The sequence below is a fragment of the Natator depressus genome, chromosome 8, assembly GCF_965152275.1.
Source record: "Natator depressus isolate rNatDep1 chromosome 8, rNatDep2.hap1, whole genome shotgun sequence".
In the NCBI taxonomy this organism is placed as follows: Eukaryota; Metazoa; Chordata; order Testudines; family Cheloniidae; genus Natator; species Natator depressus.
The window spans coordinates 97,611,219-97,629,619 of NC_134241.1; the positions used below are offsets into that span (position 1 = coordinate 97,611,219).

General features: G+C 40.9%; 1 protein-coding gene across 3 annotated transcripts in view; it reads right to left on the reverse strand.

Annotated features, from left to right (window-relative positions):
• ELAVL4 (ELAV like RNA binding protein 4) overlaps positions 1-18,401 on the reverse strand; it is a 96,898-nt gene that overhangs the window by 72,993 nt on the left and 5,504 nt on the right. The window contains exon 1 of one of the 3 annotated variants that reach the window (XM_074961761.1): positions 1,428-1,575. The exons of 1 other annotated variant lie outside the window; for it this stretch is intronic. In XM_074961761.1, the coding sequence (XP_074817862.1) occupies positions 1,428-1,544 (117 nt within the window). In that variant the 5' untranslated portion in view covers positions 1,545-1,575. Of the gene's footprint in view, positions 1-1,427; positions 1,576-1,866; positions 2,040-18,401 lie in introns of those variants that run through there. One more of the 3 variants, XM_074961763.1, reaches the window with a different exon arrangement.

Below are 18,401 nucleotides of genomic sequence, written 5' to 3' on the forward strand. Positions count from 1 at the left end.
TACATCTAACCTGAGATTAATGTTTATCTAATCTATATAATATTGATATTTAAATCATTTAGTTTTATCTTTTATATGTACTGTTAAAAGAAAATATTGTTTTAAAATGCCCAATATAATTATTAATATTTCTATTTTGGAACAGACAGAAAGGTAAAAGCTGTGGAGAACGCTAGTATGGGCCATGATACATGCTCATTTAGCTCTTCACTGCAGAAAATAAGAAACAGTTTTATGAAACATCACAAACCTCCCCCTCCCCACCAATATATAATTACCATTTTGGGGAAAGTCTTTTTTTAAAGTACAAATATTAACTCAGAACTGTTAATCTCGTAAAGGGTACTCTGTACGTTTTAAAATTTCTTTAAAACATCCACATGCACAAAAAACCCCAGCCACAGCCTAAACAAATAGTACAATGTAGGAAATATATTAAGCTTTTAAATAACGTAGATACAAATGGATCATACAAGCAGAAAACACACATTAGAAAAAACATTTAAAATAAATGAACCCTTTCTACCCACAGAGTGAACACTGAATTCAATTAACATCTATTATGGATAGTTTAAATGGCTGCAGAGGATTTCTCTTATCACACAATAGTTTTAAAAACATTTGTAGCTTAGCAAAAACTAGCAAAGATTAAACTGGTTTGTAGGATAGGTTTCCTAAATCAATCTATGTAACTCAAACTGAACTACTAGAGTGAATTCACTAGCATCAAAATACTGCACAACTGGTACATCATCATATGTTCTGGTCCCAAAATACACTGAATATTAAAGTTTCATTTGTCATGCAGATTTTTACTTAAGGTCTCTTCAGGGGTTAACAAAATTGAAAAAGGGATGGAGAAATCTTTTTTTCAGCCTTTTCAACCTCAGCACACTTTGTTAGCTATAAATTAATGTTAAGCATATCAAAAGATTCAGCCATTTTTCTGAAACAATAATCGCACATTGCAGTCCTAAACAATTAGCTGTTTTGCAAAACTAAAATTTCATGTACTTTGTACACTGATCACTTTAAAAAACAAAACAAAAAAACACCACCACCAAATCAAACCCCCATACCAAATCTTTCAGGGGAATACTAAAACGAACGCACAAATGTCCTCAGAGGCCTCTCTCTAAAGACAAAGGCAGAATCCTATTGTTGAAAAAGTCAACCTTATTATCATGTTTCCAATAGTACCATTCATCTTTCAGGGTAAGTGGCTGACCACCGCATCAGAGTTGTGGCACATTTGTAAAGCATCAAATTCTCAATATAGTCTCTCAGAATCAGCCAGTAAACCTCTGAGAAAAGCCTTATTTTTATGAGAGCCTCCATCCCCACAAAAAGAAACTTGTCTTAAACACCTAATCCAATACCAAAATGAAATCACAGGGCTGTTTGTCCCCCCTCCCTTCTCTCCTTACCATAAATGAGCAGTTTCTTGAGTCATTAATGACAGTTTCCCTTAAAAGAAGTGATCTCATATCACTGAGCCCCTCTACACCATGCATACATCCCAAAGGTTGCGGGTATCTTAGCATCAGTAGCCGCCAGCAAGCTCTCTCATACAGAGCCCAGATGGACTATACCAGAAGCCAATTCAGCGTTAATAACTACCTACTCTGTGCAGTTTAGAAGCCTTACGTGGCATAATGTCCTAGGCAACAGCAGCCGACTGAAACCGCAAATAAAGACAACCCAATTGTCCAAAACCATTGAAAGGAAAAAAAAATAAAGTGAAGAATGATTTTTAATCTCTTACTTTCATAAGAATAAACTGAATCCTTCATAAACATATTAAAAAAAAAAGGAGGAAAAAACAAAACAAAACAGATGCTGCCCAGAAAAGTGACAAAATATTACCTCATTATTTAACAAAGCAGCATTAAGCGTCCTGCTGATTTCAAACATCTTGCCACAGATTTTGGTTTAAGAGAAACAGAAAGAATCCTTTGCAAGCCCTCTGTCTGCAAAGGGTTCTTCAATTTTCTTGTGCACAACAGTATAGTCAATATGTTATTTCCCTAGAGTTCGCACATTAAAACATCTAGTCAGTGAGCTGAATTTTCTCCCCTTATCACACACACAGTACACTCCTGTTATATGCACTGCTCTCTTTGCAAGATTAGCCTGCCCCAAACATGGCTGTTGTTCAAACTATTCTGTGAAGTAACAGTTCACTCTATAACCACCAGGTGGGCAGTGTGCACAGATTCAAATAACCATCTTAAAGATTTTTCTTGGAACAGTCTTTAGTTGTGGTACAGAACCCCAAAAGTGCCCATATTTTGCATTCTTTTGTCAATCATCTGCTCCCCATAAGACAAAGAAGCAAGCCAAGAAACTTTCATTAGCAAATCATTTAAAAAAAATCTTAATAAGGAACGTAAAATCACACACAAACCTTTCATTTCGCAAAAATGAACTTAAAGAAAAAACCCAATCAGCAGACAGGATGAAATGTACTTTACAGGGGAACACCAACAGTGGAAATGGTCTCTTGACAGACAGCAAAAACGTCGAGCGTAGGATGATAAACTGGTTCAAGTAAACATGAACACAACATTCATTTACAGTAAACATGGGGGCATGAGGGAAGTTGGAGAACAGACAGACTACAACTTCCCCAGGTAAAATACCAGATTAACATAATATTATGATGGTAAACAAAACTAAACCAAAAGTCAGAAAACCTATTATAAACTATCAGAGCACAAGTCCAGAGAAAAATACTAGACTGATCATAGTTTTCAACAGCAATTTAAGATGACTTAGAAATGCTTACTAAATTTTCCACATCGCTATATTTCTATAAACTTAAGAATTTTCTTTTGTTATACTTTAAGATCTCTTACAACAAGGAACGTTTCTACTATCATACAAAGTCATGAATTCAATACACTTCAGCAGCGCCCAGAGGCCTCAATCGATGTGGGACCCACTGCGTTACTGCTGTATAAACACATAATAGAATCATTGGACTGGAAGGGAATTCAAAGAGGTCCTGTAGTCCAGTCCCCTGTATTGAAGGGAGAATGAAGTATATCTAGACCATCCCCGACAGGCTTTTGTCTAACCTGCTCTTAAAAATCTCCAATGACGGAGATTCCACAATCTCCCTAGGTAATTTATTCCAGTGCTTAACAACACTGACATTTAGGAAGTTTTTCCTAAATGTCCAACCTAAACCATCCTTGCTGCTACTAAAGCCCATTGCTTCTCCTAACCTCAGAGGTTAACAAGAACAATTTACCTTTCTCCGCGTTGTAAGAAAATGTTATGTACTTGAAAACTGTTTTGTTCCCCCCCCCCCGCTCAGTTTTCTCTTCTCCAGACTAAACAAACCCAATTTTTCGATCTTCCCTCACAGGTCATGTTTTCTAGACCTTCAATCATTTTTCAGCGTAACAGCCATGTTAGTCTGTATTCGCAAAAAGAAAAGGATGCATCCGATGAAGTGAGCTGTAGCTCACGAAAGCTTATGCTCAAATAAATTGGTTAGTCTCTAAGGTGCCACAAGTACTCCTTTTCTTTTTTCAATCATTTTTGTTGTTCTTCTCTGGACTTTCTCCAAATTGTCCACATCTTTCCCAAAATGTGGCACCCAGAAATGGACACAATACTCGAGCTGAGGCCTAACTGGTGTGTAGTACAGAGGAAGAATTACTTGTTATGTCTTGCTTACAATACTCCTGATAATACATCCCAGAATGATGTTTGCTTTTTTGAAAGTGTCACACTGTTGACTCATATTTAGCTCGTGATCCACTGTGACTCCCAGATCCCTTTTCGCAGTACTCCTTCCTAGGCAATCATTTCACATTTTGTATGTGTGCAACTGATTGTTCCTTCCTAAGTGTAATACTTCACATTTGTCCTTACTGAATGTCATCCTATTTACTTCAGACCATTTCTCTAGTTTGTCCAGATCATTTTGAATTTTAATCCTATTTTCCAAAGGACTTGCAACCCCTCTCCGCTTGGTCTTGTCAGCAAACTTTAAGTGTACTGTGTATGCCATTATCTAAATCACTGATGAAGATATTGAAGAGAACTGGGCCTAGAACCGATCCCTGAGAGACCCCACTCAATATGCCTTTCCAGCTTGACTGTGAACCATTGATAACTACTCCCTGGGAACGGTTTTCCAACCAGTTATGCACCTACCTTATAATAGTAAAGACAGTCCCTGTCCTGAAGAGCTTACAATTCACATTTTAAAGTTTAAAGCAGATATTGGTGGTGTGGGGAAGAATGAAAAACAAAAAGAAATCACACAATAGTGTTATTTATTATGGACCAGAACTGAATCCCATTGAAATCCCATTGCAACTGGCTCCAGTGGGAGCAGGACCTAATAAGGTTATTTACTGAAAGTAAAGGTCATGTTATTTTCCACTTGTTCTATTTTATTAAAATGTGACAAACCATCTGAACATGTGATTTTGACTTGTCAAATACATAGTATTACCTACACTACTGTATTGTTTCATACACGGATGTCTCCATGAATACTTTGCACTGGGTTAAAATAATTTTTATAATATATATATATATATATATATATAAATAAATAAAATACACACACACACACGATATTCTGTTTTGCCTGTTAAATAATACTAAGTGATGCAGTTATGATTTAACCTTCTTGAATATATTAATTTTCCACCCCACTTTTTATATGGGGAAGAAAGGTTATTTCCATCCGTTTCTGGATGTATGAAATGAGCTTATTTTCTCACTCACCGTATGTCTTGATTATTAATTAAAAATGTCACTTCTTTTCTAACACTAAATGTAATAATTTAGTAAATAAAATATTCTCGGCTTGCTGATCTTGGAGATAATATATTTAAGGGTTTCAGGACTTATTTTTTACTTGCAGGTAACTTCAGTATTTTGATTAAATCAAAGAAATGGCTGGTAAACAGAAATATTTTATAAAATGTATTTAAAAAAACAAAATAAAGAAAAAAAACAAACAAAAAGGACCTGAAGCACATTGTTAAAGGACCTTTCCTCCTACTACCCTGAGGCAAATTCAACCAATCAATAAGAAACCATTGACATACCACCATCTGCCAAGCTGCAGAGAAATGTGGCTAGAACAGACCTCTTATGGAGCACAAGTAGTCTCATTTTCAGTCTATTAGGAAAGCACCAGAGCTTTCATGTGCAAGGACACAAAAGTCCAACCCAGACTCTCTTCACACCAGTTTGAGTACCTTGCTACAGAATTCTAGCATTTATGCTGTGTGAGTTTTCAAGCTAATCATCAAAGCGGGGGGGGGAATCAGCAACAGTCTATTCTAGTGCAGTGTAAAAATAAAGAATTCAGTGAATTCTATCCTAATATGATTATAGCAGTATTTAAGTGGTTTGCTGTCTGTGAACTACAACCTGGCATTTTCAACTGACTTTTCCTTTTCCACTCTTCTACAGAGGACTAGGTAGGCAAGCTTAGAAGTATATGAATTGTTTTCTAGGCTATTTCTATTATAACCATATAAAAGCAAAGATTTATTTGGGATCTAAGGATATTAATTTGTTTCTGGGGGATGGAGGGAAGGTGGAGTAGAGAGAGGAGGTTGAACAATGGACTTGGAAAAGGAGATACACAATGCAAGCACTAAGGTTTGCCCTATGCTGTCACTGACAACTCAAATGGATACATACACTGAATCATGAAAAACACAATCACAGATGACAAAATTTTAACAAAATCTGCACTACAGGATCAGGACAGGTACCCCATTCTTTTCCAAATCCAAATATAAAAAGACAAAATAAACATGTTCAAAGGAGATGGAAACTTATATATCACACACACACACACACACACTCAGAGGAGACAGGCCTGCCTCTTTTAAAAGTCATCTGCAAAGTTTTAAGAAAGCTTGAAAAAAGCGAGCATGCAAATGACAAATGGTGAAAGCCATCAAATTGAGTATAAAACTAAAAGCCTAAATCTCAATGGTATCTAACCCAAAATGCGATTCCAAAAAAAGTCAGTCTACATTAAGAACACAACACTGGAGAGCTTGTGGGGAAGAGGGAAATGTCTAAAAAAAACCCCCATGTCTAAAAAGGACACTTACATATATAAGAGAACCATGAATAGGTTTAGTGCAACATCCAAAAACTTTCAAACTGTCAATTTGGAGGGAAAAATGAATAGTCAGGCAACAATTACAAAATAACAAATAGGCTGAGTAAAAAAGCAAGCAACACATACAACAGTGAGATTTTTAAAAATTATGGTTAAACAAACCATTAATGTACAGTATAGAACTATAAGAAGATAGTGTAATTTAACTACTGAATGGTTTAAATAAATAACGGATTGACCTCTGGAAACTAAGTAGAGAGCTAGGTGATCAAAAACAATGCACTAGGCAATGCTAAAATGGTTTTCAGGTAAATTGTTCTATAAGGTTATGGAATTCATATGTATTTAAGGTAAACTGAGGAATTCACATGTATTTAAGAAGGCTGAGAAATTTAGGGCTGGTCTAACTGGTATAACTACACCACGTATTAAAAAGAGGAGCTTTTGGAATCATCTAAAATAGGATACATTGTAGGATTCTTGGCTGAGAGCAGAAGAAGCAGTAGGCAAAAGAGAGTAAGATTGTATTGGGAGATAAGGAAATAAGCTGGTTTGACAGTTTTGTTTGTTTTATCTGCACACTCTGCTATGTAAGAAGCCATTATTGCCTCTCATTCTACCGCTAACTGTGGACAGCTGTGCAAGCTCTGATAGTGATGGAACGTTCCATCAGGTGCACTGTGATTTCTCTTAACGTGTGTGTGTGTGAGAAATATCCTAGGACTCCCGCTGGAAATCCAGTTTCTTTTTAGCTGTGGATACAGAGCTACCTGATTCAGAAGGTTCTGAATGTAATGATATCCAACCAAAAAAACCCCATAATCCTATATAAATACGACACTAAATTAAGCATTTAGCCACACAAAACCGAAGAGATTCACTTACAGTTCCCACAGAAACCACAGCTCAGCTTCTTTGTACATATGTAGCATTTAGCTTACTGTGCTGGGTGTTCATGTTATTCAAGAGATGTATGTAATTTGGACCCTTTACAGCAGAGGTGGGCAAACTACGGCCAGCGGGACTGTCCTGCCTGGCCCCTGAGCTCCCAGATGGAGAGGCTAGCCCCCAACCCCTCCCCTGCTGTCCTTCCTCCCCCGCAGCCTCAGTGCGCTGCACCGCCAGCGCTCTGGCCTACCACTCCTGTTGGTGTGGTTGCGAGCTCCTGCTGCTCTGAGCAACATGGTAAGGGGGTGGGGAGCGGAGGGTTTGGATAAGGGGCAGGGGGTCTCGGGGAAAGTCAGGGGACAGGGGGCAGTTGGATAGGCGTGGGAGTCCCGGGGGGAAGAGAGGGAGGGCTGTCAGGGGCAGGGATGTGGATGGGGCAGTCAGGGACAGGGAAGATTGGCTAGGGGGTGGGGGTCCCAGGGGGGCAGTTGGGGCGGAGGGGGTGGATAAGGGTCGGGGCAGTCAGGGGACAGGGGAGGTTGGATGGGGCGGAGGTTTGGGGGTGTGTGTCAGGGGATGGGGAACCTGGGGGATTGGATAGGCATGGGAGACCCGGGGGGGGTGTGTGTCTGGGGGCAGGGGTGTGGATAGGGGTCAGGGCAGTCAGGGGACAGTGGGGGTTGGACAGGGGGCGGGATCCCCAGGGGCGGCTAGGATGGGTCACCAGGGATGCTTTACCAACATCAGTATGGGCTGATCAGGGAAGGTGCATGACACATGCATCTTTAAGAACATAAGACTGCTCAAAAAGATGCAAGGAAGGACTTTCTTTCTTGACCAGCAGATTACCATTGGGAATACTGAATTGCCGATAGTGATCCTAGACAACTCAGCCTACCCCCTCCCACGGCTCATGAAGCCGTACACCAGTCAGCTCGATGGCACAAAGGAGCACTTCAACTACAGACTCAGCAGGTGCAGAATGACAGCAGAATGTGCCTTTGGTCACTGAACAGAAGAACGGCCATACCAGGTCAGATCATCTGGCACAGATCCATCTAGCCCATCTTCCGACAGTGGCCAATATCAGGTGCCCCAGAGGGAATGAACAGAATGGATAATCATCAAATGATCCATCTCATTGCCCATTCCGACCTTCTGGCAAACAGAGACTAGGGTCATCATCTGTGTCCATCCTGGTTAATAGCCATTGATAGACCTATCATCCATGAACTTATCCAGTTCTTTATTGAACCCTGTTATAGTCTTGGCCTTCACAACATCCTCTGGCAAAGAGTTCCACAGGTTGACTGTGGGTTGTGTAAAAAACAAAACAAACCCCCCCCCCTTCCTTTTGTTTGTTTTAAATCTGCTGCCTATTAATTTCATTTGGTAACCCCTAGTTCTCGTGTTATGAGAAGGAGTAAGTAACACTGGCATTGTTTATTTACAAGACTGGATCTCAGTGAGCAAAACAGCTCAATGGTTATAGGTGCCTGCTATGTCCTGCATGGCATCTGTGAAGCAAAGGGGGAAACGTTTCCCCCAGCTGTGGAGGCAGAGCAGCTGTCTGCTGAATTTGAACAGCCAGATAGAAGGGCTATTAGAAGAGCTCAGTGTAGAACTATATGGCTCAGGGAGGCTTTGAAAGACCTTTTTAATAGTGAGCCATAGCAGTGTGTGTTGCTGTAATACAATCTGCATGGCCTCTCTCTTTTGTGGCCTGGAATTAATCTTGCAGTGATTACTGTGTATGTAGGAATCTAACATCGTCAATGCACCTATTAATATTGTTTTTGAATGGTGTTATGGGTTCTGTGACACAGTGCAGTAACAGGAAATTGATTGCTGTCAGACCTGTTCATTGCCAGCCAGCATGAATTGTGAACTAAGAAAGATGAACTATGTTCCAAAAAATAGAATTTTATTCCGTAACATGAACCAGGCAAATAAAAAAAATTCAGAACTTAATAAAACTTAATAAATTAACCGAACAGAACTTTTGAAGAGGAAAGAACAGTCATTTCCATTTCAGGTACACATATGGTGATCTGTGAGACACGGTTGGTGTATGTGAAGCTGTTATTTTCTGCAATGTCCCCTTGGAGGAGTGATAAGAGTAGTGCACTGACCCCCTCATGCCATGTGGCATGTTGGGTGGTGGTAGGTATAGCGAGATCCCGATATGGGCTGGAGATGGAGGCGAGCATGGGATTGTTGAACCTACAGGTCCACCAGAGTCTGTAGCATCTCTGTCTGCTGTCTGAGAAGCGCAAACAACTCCTGCTGCATGTCCCTCTCCTTTTCCTTTCTCCTCTAACCTAGACCATGTTGTCTGCAAGGGTGATTCTTCAAGCCCTGGGCTCGTTCCCTGATGCAGCAATGGCTTGCAGGATCTCCTGGAACAAGTCATCCTGAGCCGCCTTCTGTCTTCTCCTTGTCTGGCTCAAGAGTTCCATGAGTGTGAAGAGGGAAATTCTGAAGGCCGCTATGATGGTTTGGATCACAGAAAACCCCTTGGGAACTGCCAACTGATGTGCTGAGACTACCCCAGAGCCTGTTTCCCCTGGCAGCTTGGGACTTCAGTGCCCTGCATGGTTTGAGCCAGACATGCTAGCTTGCTGCAAACCCAGACCCAGGTCTGAACCATGTCCCCTAAAAGCTGCAGCCTTAACTGAAAACAGCTTAAGAAGTGTTCCTGTCTCTAACACTCAGATGCCCAGCTCCCAATGGGATCCAAACCCCAAATACATCCATAATACTCATAAACTGTTCGCTCTCTATGACACTGATAGAGAGATATGCACTGCTGTTTGCCCCTCCCCCGGTATTAATGCATACTCTGGGTTAATTAATTAATTAAGTAAGTAAAAAAGTAAAAGGTGATTTTATTAAATACAAAGAATAGGATTTAAGTAGTTCCAAGTAAAACAGACAGAACAAAGTAAATTACCAAACAAAATAAAACACGCAAGTCTAAACCTAATACAGTAAGACAATGATTACAGATGAACTCTCACCCTCAGAGATGTTCCAGTAAAATTCTTTTTCAGACTAGGCTCCTTCTAGTCTGGGTCCAACAATCACTCATACCCCCATGGTTACTGTCCTTTGTTCCACTTTCCTTCAGGTATCCTTTGGGGGGTGGAGAGACTCTCTCTTGAGCCAGCTGAAGACAAAATGGAGGGGTCTCCCAGGGGTTTAAATAGACTCTCTTGTGGGGGACACCCTCTCTCCCCGTGTAGAATCCAGCTACAAAATGGAGTTTTGGAGTCACATGTCCATGCATGAATCAGAACTTACAGGTAGCAGCCATTGTTCACCTGCTACCTTAAACGTCCTCAAGTAGACTTCTTATGTGGATTGGAGTCTTCCAAGTTCCATTGTTCATTAAGTGTTTCTTGATTGGGCACTTAACTTGCAAATTCCTTTCTAAAGAAGCTGACCAAATGCCTTACTAAGGCTACTTAAAATCAAACAAGTACACAGCCAATATTCATAATTTTGAATACAAAAATGATACATGCATACAAATAGGATGAATATATTCAGTAGATCATAACCTTTACAGAGATATATGTTACATGGCATATGTAGCATAAAACATATTCCAGTTATGTCATATTTACATTCATAAGCATATTTCCATAAAGCATTAGGAGGTGCAACATCACAGCCACAATGCAGCAGCTGCAGACACAACACACAGAGCTACCACTGTCAGTGTATTCACGAGAGAAATTGAAACGTAAGATACTGAACTCACTCCCCTTGATCCCCAAAAGTTGTAAGCACTACAGTCTCTCTTCTGCTTGGGACTGATAGAGCACAGTGCCAGTTCGCAGAGCTTTAAAGCAAAGGGGCAACTTCCTGCTTACTTGACCCACCTTGCGTTGACCTGTGTCATGTAGACCAGGCCTCAGTCATATTGCTTGTTCTGTATGTCTGATATGCATTTAATACGTTTTATTAAAGCACGCATTCAAAAGGAAACACAGGAAAACAAGATGTAACTGATATAACTAGCCAAGTTAAATATTGCAACGAGACATATACATTCTTCCACTTCCTAACCATTTAACCTTAGTATTACAAGTAAACAACAAGCAATCTTTCTTTTAATAGTATCACTGGATGCTTTGGAACGTGTGCCTAGACATACTCTGATCTGTTCAGATAAAGCTTAATTGTACTTCTGACATTTTTAAAGATCCCTTATTGAACACTCACCTAACAAACTAGAAGAGCTCTATTTTTAACATTGTTCCAAAGATGTGCAATGGAACCTAAAAATATTACAGTGCATGAGGTGAAAATACACTTTTTAAAATGTGTTTCATGGGAGAGCCAGTAACAGCTGTTGGCCTACCAAGTAAAAGAAAATTCATATTTTAAAAAAACCTTTAATATTAAGAGGAGATGTTAGCCTGTTTTTAAAATTTTCATAAGCATAGGGCTGTCTTAATGGGAGAAATTATCCTACAGCACTTTTCACAGAGAAAAACTTTCAGTGTTGGTGCCCCAGCAAAATTCCAATGAATGTACTTATTCTCTTCCCTCTCAGTTCTTCCCCGAAATTGAAACTGCATAGGGTATCTTTTACCTTCTGTCCTACAGTGTCAAGCAGTATGACTGTGCACTATATAACAGTGTGCTTTAGCAGCTAACATGGAAATTTCAGTTTGTGAAGTGGTTTGGGACCTTTTGGATTAAAGGCATCATATAAATGTAAAATGTGATGAAAATATTAACCAATAATTTCCACTGACATTGCTGGGGACTACTGAGGACTCAACACTTCGAAAATCATGCCACTTATTTAGGAGTCTAAATTCAAGCATTTTTTTTTAAATATGGACCTATGTACTGAAAATGGAAGTGTGAAAGTTTCCAAAGTGTGTGCCTCTTCCTTCTGCCCAAGAAGCTCACATTACCCTGACAGAATAATCTCTAAAAACACCATCAACCCTTAATCCATTTAGTTAAAGCCCTCGATAAAACCGCAGAACCCCTTCACATCCTCAAATACAACGAAATAAGAGATTGCTTTTATGGAAAGATTGTGAGTGTTCAAGAGGCCTCTTTCCCGAGCATATCTACTTTGCCCACCAACACAGGAATAATCTGCCCCCCAAAACCAGCCCACCATAAGGGTCATCCTCCAGTGCTGCAGAGCTAACGAGAGGGCTCAAGCCACACATGATCCCCATTGCAGATTTAACAGAGGAAGAGGGGTGCCAGTGAGGAGAATGGGAAGTGGATGTGATTGCAGAGCCATTGGCCATTATCTCTGAAAACTCGTGGCGATCAGGGGAGGTCCCGGACAATTGGAAAAAGGCAAATATAGTGCCCATCTTTTAAAAAAGGGAAGGAGAACCCAGAGAACTACAGACTGGTCAGCCTCACCTCAGTCCCCGGAAAAAGCATGCAGCAGGTCCTCAAGGAAACCATTTTGAAGCACTTGGAGGAGAGGAAGGTGATCAGGAACAGTCAACATGGATTCACCAAGGGCAAGTCATACCTGACCAAGCTGACTGCCTTCCATGATGAGATAACTGGCTCTGTGGATGTGGGGAAAGCAGTGGACGTGATATATCTTGACTTTAGCAAAAGCTTTTAATATAGTCTTCCACAGTATTCTTGCCGGTTTTGTTCAACATCTTTATTAATGATAAAAGAAAAGGAGTACTTGTGGCACCTTAGAGACTAACCAATTTATCTGAGCATAAGCTTTCGTGAGCTACAGCTCACTTTATCGGACGCATACTGTGGAAAGTACACAAGACCTTTTTATACACACAAAGCATGAAAAAATGGGTGTTTACCATTACAAAAGGTTTTCTCTCCCCCCACCCCACTCTCCGGCTGGTAATAGCTTATCTAAAGTGATCACTCTCCTTACAATGTGTATGATAATCAAGTTGGGCCATTTCCAGCACAGATCCAGGTTCTCTCTCCCCTCCCCCACACACAAACCCACTCACAGGAGAGTGGGTTTGTGTGTGGGGGAGGGGAGAGAAAACCTGGATCTGTGCTGGAAATGGCCCAACTTGATTATCATACACATTGTAAGGAGAGTGATCACTTTAGATAAGCTATTACCAGCCGGAGAGTGGGGTGGGGGGAGAGAAAACCTTTTGTAATGGTAAACACCCATTTTTTCATGCTTTGTGTGTATAAAAAGGTCTTGTGTACTTTCCACAGTATGCGTCCGATGAAGTGAGCTGTAGCTCACGAAAGCTTATGCTCAGATAAATTGGTTAGTCTCTAAGGTGCCACAAGTACTCCTTTTCTTTTTGCGAATACAGACTAACACGGCTGTTACTCTGAAACCTGCCTTTATTAATGATCTGGATAATGGTGTGGATTGCACCCTCAGCAAGTTTGGAGATGACACTAAGATGGGGGAGAGGTAGATATGCTGGAGAGTAGCGATAGGGTCCAGAGTGACCTAGACAAATTGGAGGATTGGGCCAAAAGAAATCTGATGAGGTTCAACAAGGACAAGTGCAGAGTCCTGCACTTAGGACAGAAGGATCCCATGCACTGCTACAGGCTGGGGACCGACTGGCTACGCAGCAATTCTGCAGAAAAGGACCCGGGGATTACAGTGGATGAGAAGTTGGATATGAGTCAGCAGTGTGTCCTTGTTGGCAAGAAGGCGAACGGCATATTGGGCTGCATTAGTAGAAGCACTGCCAGAAGATCGAGGGAAGTGATTATTTCCCTCTATTCGGCACTGGTGAGGCCACATCTGGAGTACCGTGTCCAGTTTTGGGCCTCCACAAATTGGAGAGAGCCCAGTGGAGGGCAACAAAAATGATTAAGGGGCTGGGGCACATCACTTATGCGGAGAGGCTGAGGGAACTGGGCTTGTTTAGTCTGCAGAAGAGAAGAGTGAGGTGGGATTTGATAGCAGCCCTCAACTACCTGAAGGGGGGTTCCAAAGAGAATGGTGCTCGGCTGTTCTCAACGGTAGCAGATGACAGAACAAGGAGCAATGGTCTCAAGTTGCAGTGGGGGAGGTCTAGGTTGGATATTAGGAAACACTATTTCACTAGGAAGGTGGTGAACCTCTGGAATGGGTTACCTAGGGAGATGGTGGAATCTCAATCCTTAGAGGTTTTTAAGGCCAGTCTTGACAACGCCCTGGCTGGGATGATTTAGTTGGTGTTGGTCCTGCTTTGAGGTCTCTCCTCCTGAGGTCTCTTTCAACCCTACTCTTCTATGATTCTGACATCCCCAATGGCACACTCATCCTAAACTGCATTTTTGGCTCTCTTATGTTGTGTTGAAATGGACAGAGAGAGGAGGCTTCAGTGGGAAGAGGCTGCAAAAGAAACAGCCTACACAGAGCAGCAGGAGAATCAGGGGAATGTAAATTAGTGTGAAAGCCACCTTTGCACATCACCTGGACTTTCACTGTGAAATTCTAACTGAGGATTGGGCCCAATATTTCAAGTTCCTTCCTAATGTCTAGCCTGTACCTCAATGTGTCCTCATCAGAAGAGCAGGTTCTAAAACACAGAGGAAAACCATTTCCTCTCTTAAATGAGAGTCTGAAATTTCAACAGGAAAGAAACCAGAGTCTGCAGGCAGGATTACTCTGTCCCTGTGAAAAGCTTTACAGGAAAGGGTTTCAAACTTCCCTTCATCTTGCTGGATGATGTGACTGTAAATAAGAGTATCAACAGAATGGATAGGGAGGAGGGAATCATATAAAACCAACAAGAGAAGCTTAAAAAGTGAAAGGCATAACTGCGCAGACAGGAAAAAGAGCCTTTCACCGAGGACAGGAGGTGAAGAAACTTGATTTTAGAGAACATGGATGGTAGGAGGACAATAATCTGTACACCCTTAATTAATCTCTGAAAGCATTTAGTGGATGATTAACATTTAATTTTTTATCTAGTCTATCTTGAAACCCCCCTGTCCAGCCCCAATACTTGGTGGGGAGGGGAAGAGACCATCTAAAAGTCTCGATAGAATTTTTTTTAAAAAAGACCTATAAATCATCCTACACAGAGCTCCTGCATTTACTTTTTGATCTGATTTTTAAATGTAGCAATGGATGTTATGTTAATCACCCTGATTCACATCTCTATTTCCTTCAGAAATTTACTCATTAACTAGACCATCTGTGTAAGGGGAGTGGCGGGGTGTGTTCTATGCTGTCACAGCATACAAGGTCAGAGCATAAAAGGGGGGTGGGGAAGAATAGGGAGGGGAAGCCTGGCTATTAGCTTCCTTCCCTTCTGCTACCAGAAGAAGATATCTGGGCCAGGCAGTGAGTTTCTCACCCCTACAGTCACCCTGCCAGCTGTGGGAAATGTGGACGGACAGCAAGTTCTCTCCCTTTAAGGTCCTGCTGATGAAGTGGAAACCTGGCTGGCCTGAGAGTTAAGGTGCATCTATACTGTATGCTTCTTTCGGCAGTATGTAGCATACATACTTGTGTAGCCCACCAGCAGTGCAGACAGTGAGGCACAGCTTAGGAGAGTAAAGTAATGCCCAAAGGTTGTAGGCTACACAGCCCTCTTTTTGCCCAAGTTGTGCCTCGCAATCAACACTGCTATTTTTAACAGTGTAGTGTCCTGCTGCAGGAGCCTTTATCCATCGCAGGAAGACTCCAGCAGCGAAGAAAGGCTCTGGAGGAGGGGAGGCAGTGTGGAAAGGCTCTGCCAGCTCCCTGCTGCAGAGAAACTCTGGCAGAATGGAAAGGCTCCAACCAGTGAGAGGCTGAAGCCTTTCCCTGCTGTCTCTCCTCTGCCAGAGCCTTTCACTGACACACACAGCTACACACCACCATGTGGACACAGCGTGCGTTTCACTGTGGCGTATAACTACACATAGCCTTGCTGTTGAGTCAGCATACGATGGTGGGAAAATAGGACGGATTCGAGAAAGAAGAGATGTCGAGTCATTTAAAAGAATAAAGGCAATTTCCATTGCCTGTGAAGTCTAGCTGATGGACTGGAGCTCTCTAGCACGGCATGAAGTCTCACTCTACATAGGCAGGATTTATTGCTGCTGAACTTCTCACTCACCCTTTTGCCAGTGTTATACAAGACACTGACAGAAATACTATTTCACCTCTCCATAAACCCATGTTTTAAAGGTTACCTGCATATAATATTACAAAATCCTGCAACTTTAGAATAATGCTCTGAACCCAGATGACCTGTGTAAGAGGAGCATTCAGAACATTACTAACTTTAAAAACACTTTAAAAAAAAAAAACAAAACTCTCTGAAGCTGCAAGGTCATTCACTGATCTCATATGAGTAAAGAGGCACCACCAATCAAATTACTCCAAAGGTTTTGGCACTATCTCTTTCAAATTCACTAGCCTTGAGCTTCCTCACAACAGAGCAAATTAGGAAAGTATGGCATGGACTCTCCTTGTACCAAGATTTAGGCCTCTCCTGACCAACCAGCGAAATACACTTACTCTCAGCAAGGTCTTTGAGAACCCGTGAAGGGCCACAAACTTGAATTTATTTCTGTCTGTGTATATCCAGAGGGTGCTTTTTGCTACCATTAGGCTAACTGTATTATGGAAGAAATGAAGAGGGGTCTTGGAGCATGTCATAATAATATCACTTTTCAGTTATCTAGGGCCTTTCATCCAGTGTTCTCAAACACTCCACAGGCAAGAGTTCTGCATCTTATAAACAACTCAACTGGGACACAGAGGATCAGAAAATTACACAAGTCTAAGGGCTAGTCTACACTGGCAGCGCTTTAACGTGGCTTGTGTGGTCACGGCACAGTGCCTCTCCCACCTCAACGAAACGTACGGCTCCCAGTGCTGGTGCATTGTTTACACTGGCACTTTACAGCGTTGAAACTTGCTGTGCTCAGGGGGGTGTTTTTTCACACCCCTGAGCGAGAAAGTTGCAGCGCTGTAAATTGTCAGTGTAGACAAGCCCCAAGTACCTGAAGGAACCATCAAATCAGATACACAAGTACTAAGAGATGTTCAGTGGGGCATACGAGGGTTAATGGGAATTGGTGGTCTGATCCCCTTAGGCTCCTTTGAAAGTCCCACCCTAAAATCACACCAATTGAATCAGGCTTTACAAACATCAGGCCCCCTTAAGGCTTTATCAGCACTGAGTGTCTTCCTGGTTTAGTCATCAGTTAGCTATAACTACAAACCTCTTGTGTGAATGCAGTTAAAAAGCACTCATACCAATAGAGTTTATACCAGTATAACCGCATCTACATGTGGGCTTCCATTGGCATAGCTATGTTGGTTAAAAAACAGGGCAGATAAAAAATCAACGATTGTTTTGATAAAAAGGTTTTTGAGGAAAAAGCCTATCTAAAGATAGTTTAATTAAGATACATTATAGCTCAAAGATATCTCATCATGGAATAAGGATTATAAATTCTAATTCTAGAGTATGAGACAATATATTCATGTAATGTTTAAGAAAAGTTTTGTAAATGAGTTCCAATAGTTCATGGATTAGGGACCCAATCTTATGGGGTTCCAGGGCCCTTCTGTATAGATCATTTAGGTTAATCTTTCTATCTACCCAATATGGCTCAGTGCTCAGTCTAGAAGATACCATCAGAGATGTTTAGTTTTGCAGGTCTCAAACTGTGGATGTGTGTCTCCAGAAGTAACATGCTTGTTAACAGCAAAAATGTTTTTAAATAAATAAATAATATATAGAGGTGAGAAATAACAGACCTCAACTCTATTGTCCCTCTGCAAATTTGTGTACACAGAGTCAATCCCTTACCTCGCTCTAAAAGTTCAAAGTTTCAAAAATTTAAATGAATAGAAGATTGTTGGGGGTGGAACAGATCTGGACAAGGAGAAGAAGTCTGGAAATAAATGTGAGAAGTGAGGGACATATGCTTGTTTTGTTATAATATTATATGTTTGCTGTTGAAGAAAAAAATCCAGAATACTTAACATTGTTGTTTTATTTAACTAAAACAATTTAAACGTCTGTCTGGTGATGTTCTCCTCCTAATACAGCATGGCAAGAAAATCCTCCAAATATTAATGATTAATCTGTTGGAGATATTTATGAAGTCATTGGGAGGTGAACTATCTGCTTCAATTACCTTTGGTAAATGAAATAACCAAACAATCATTCATTTTCTGATATAGCTGTAAAACTGATCTGAAAAGTTTTCAGAATAAATCACTGTTTAAAAATGTATAGTGTGTACCTTCTAAGGTTATAACAACTAACAAGAATGTACTTTTATGTAGAAAACCATGATTACATTGAGTCTTCCTGACTAGTGATTTAAATCAAATCCACCACCTTAAACAAAGAAAAAAAAATCACGCCCCTAACTGACATAGCGATGCAAGTAAAACTTAAGTGTAGAACAGTCTTAAGTGACTTGTTCAAGCTCCCGAAGAGAATCT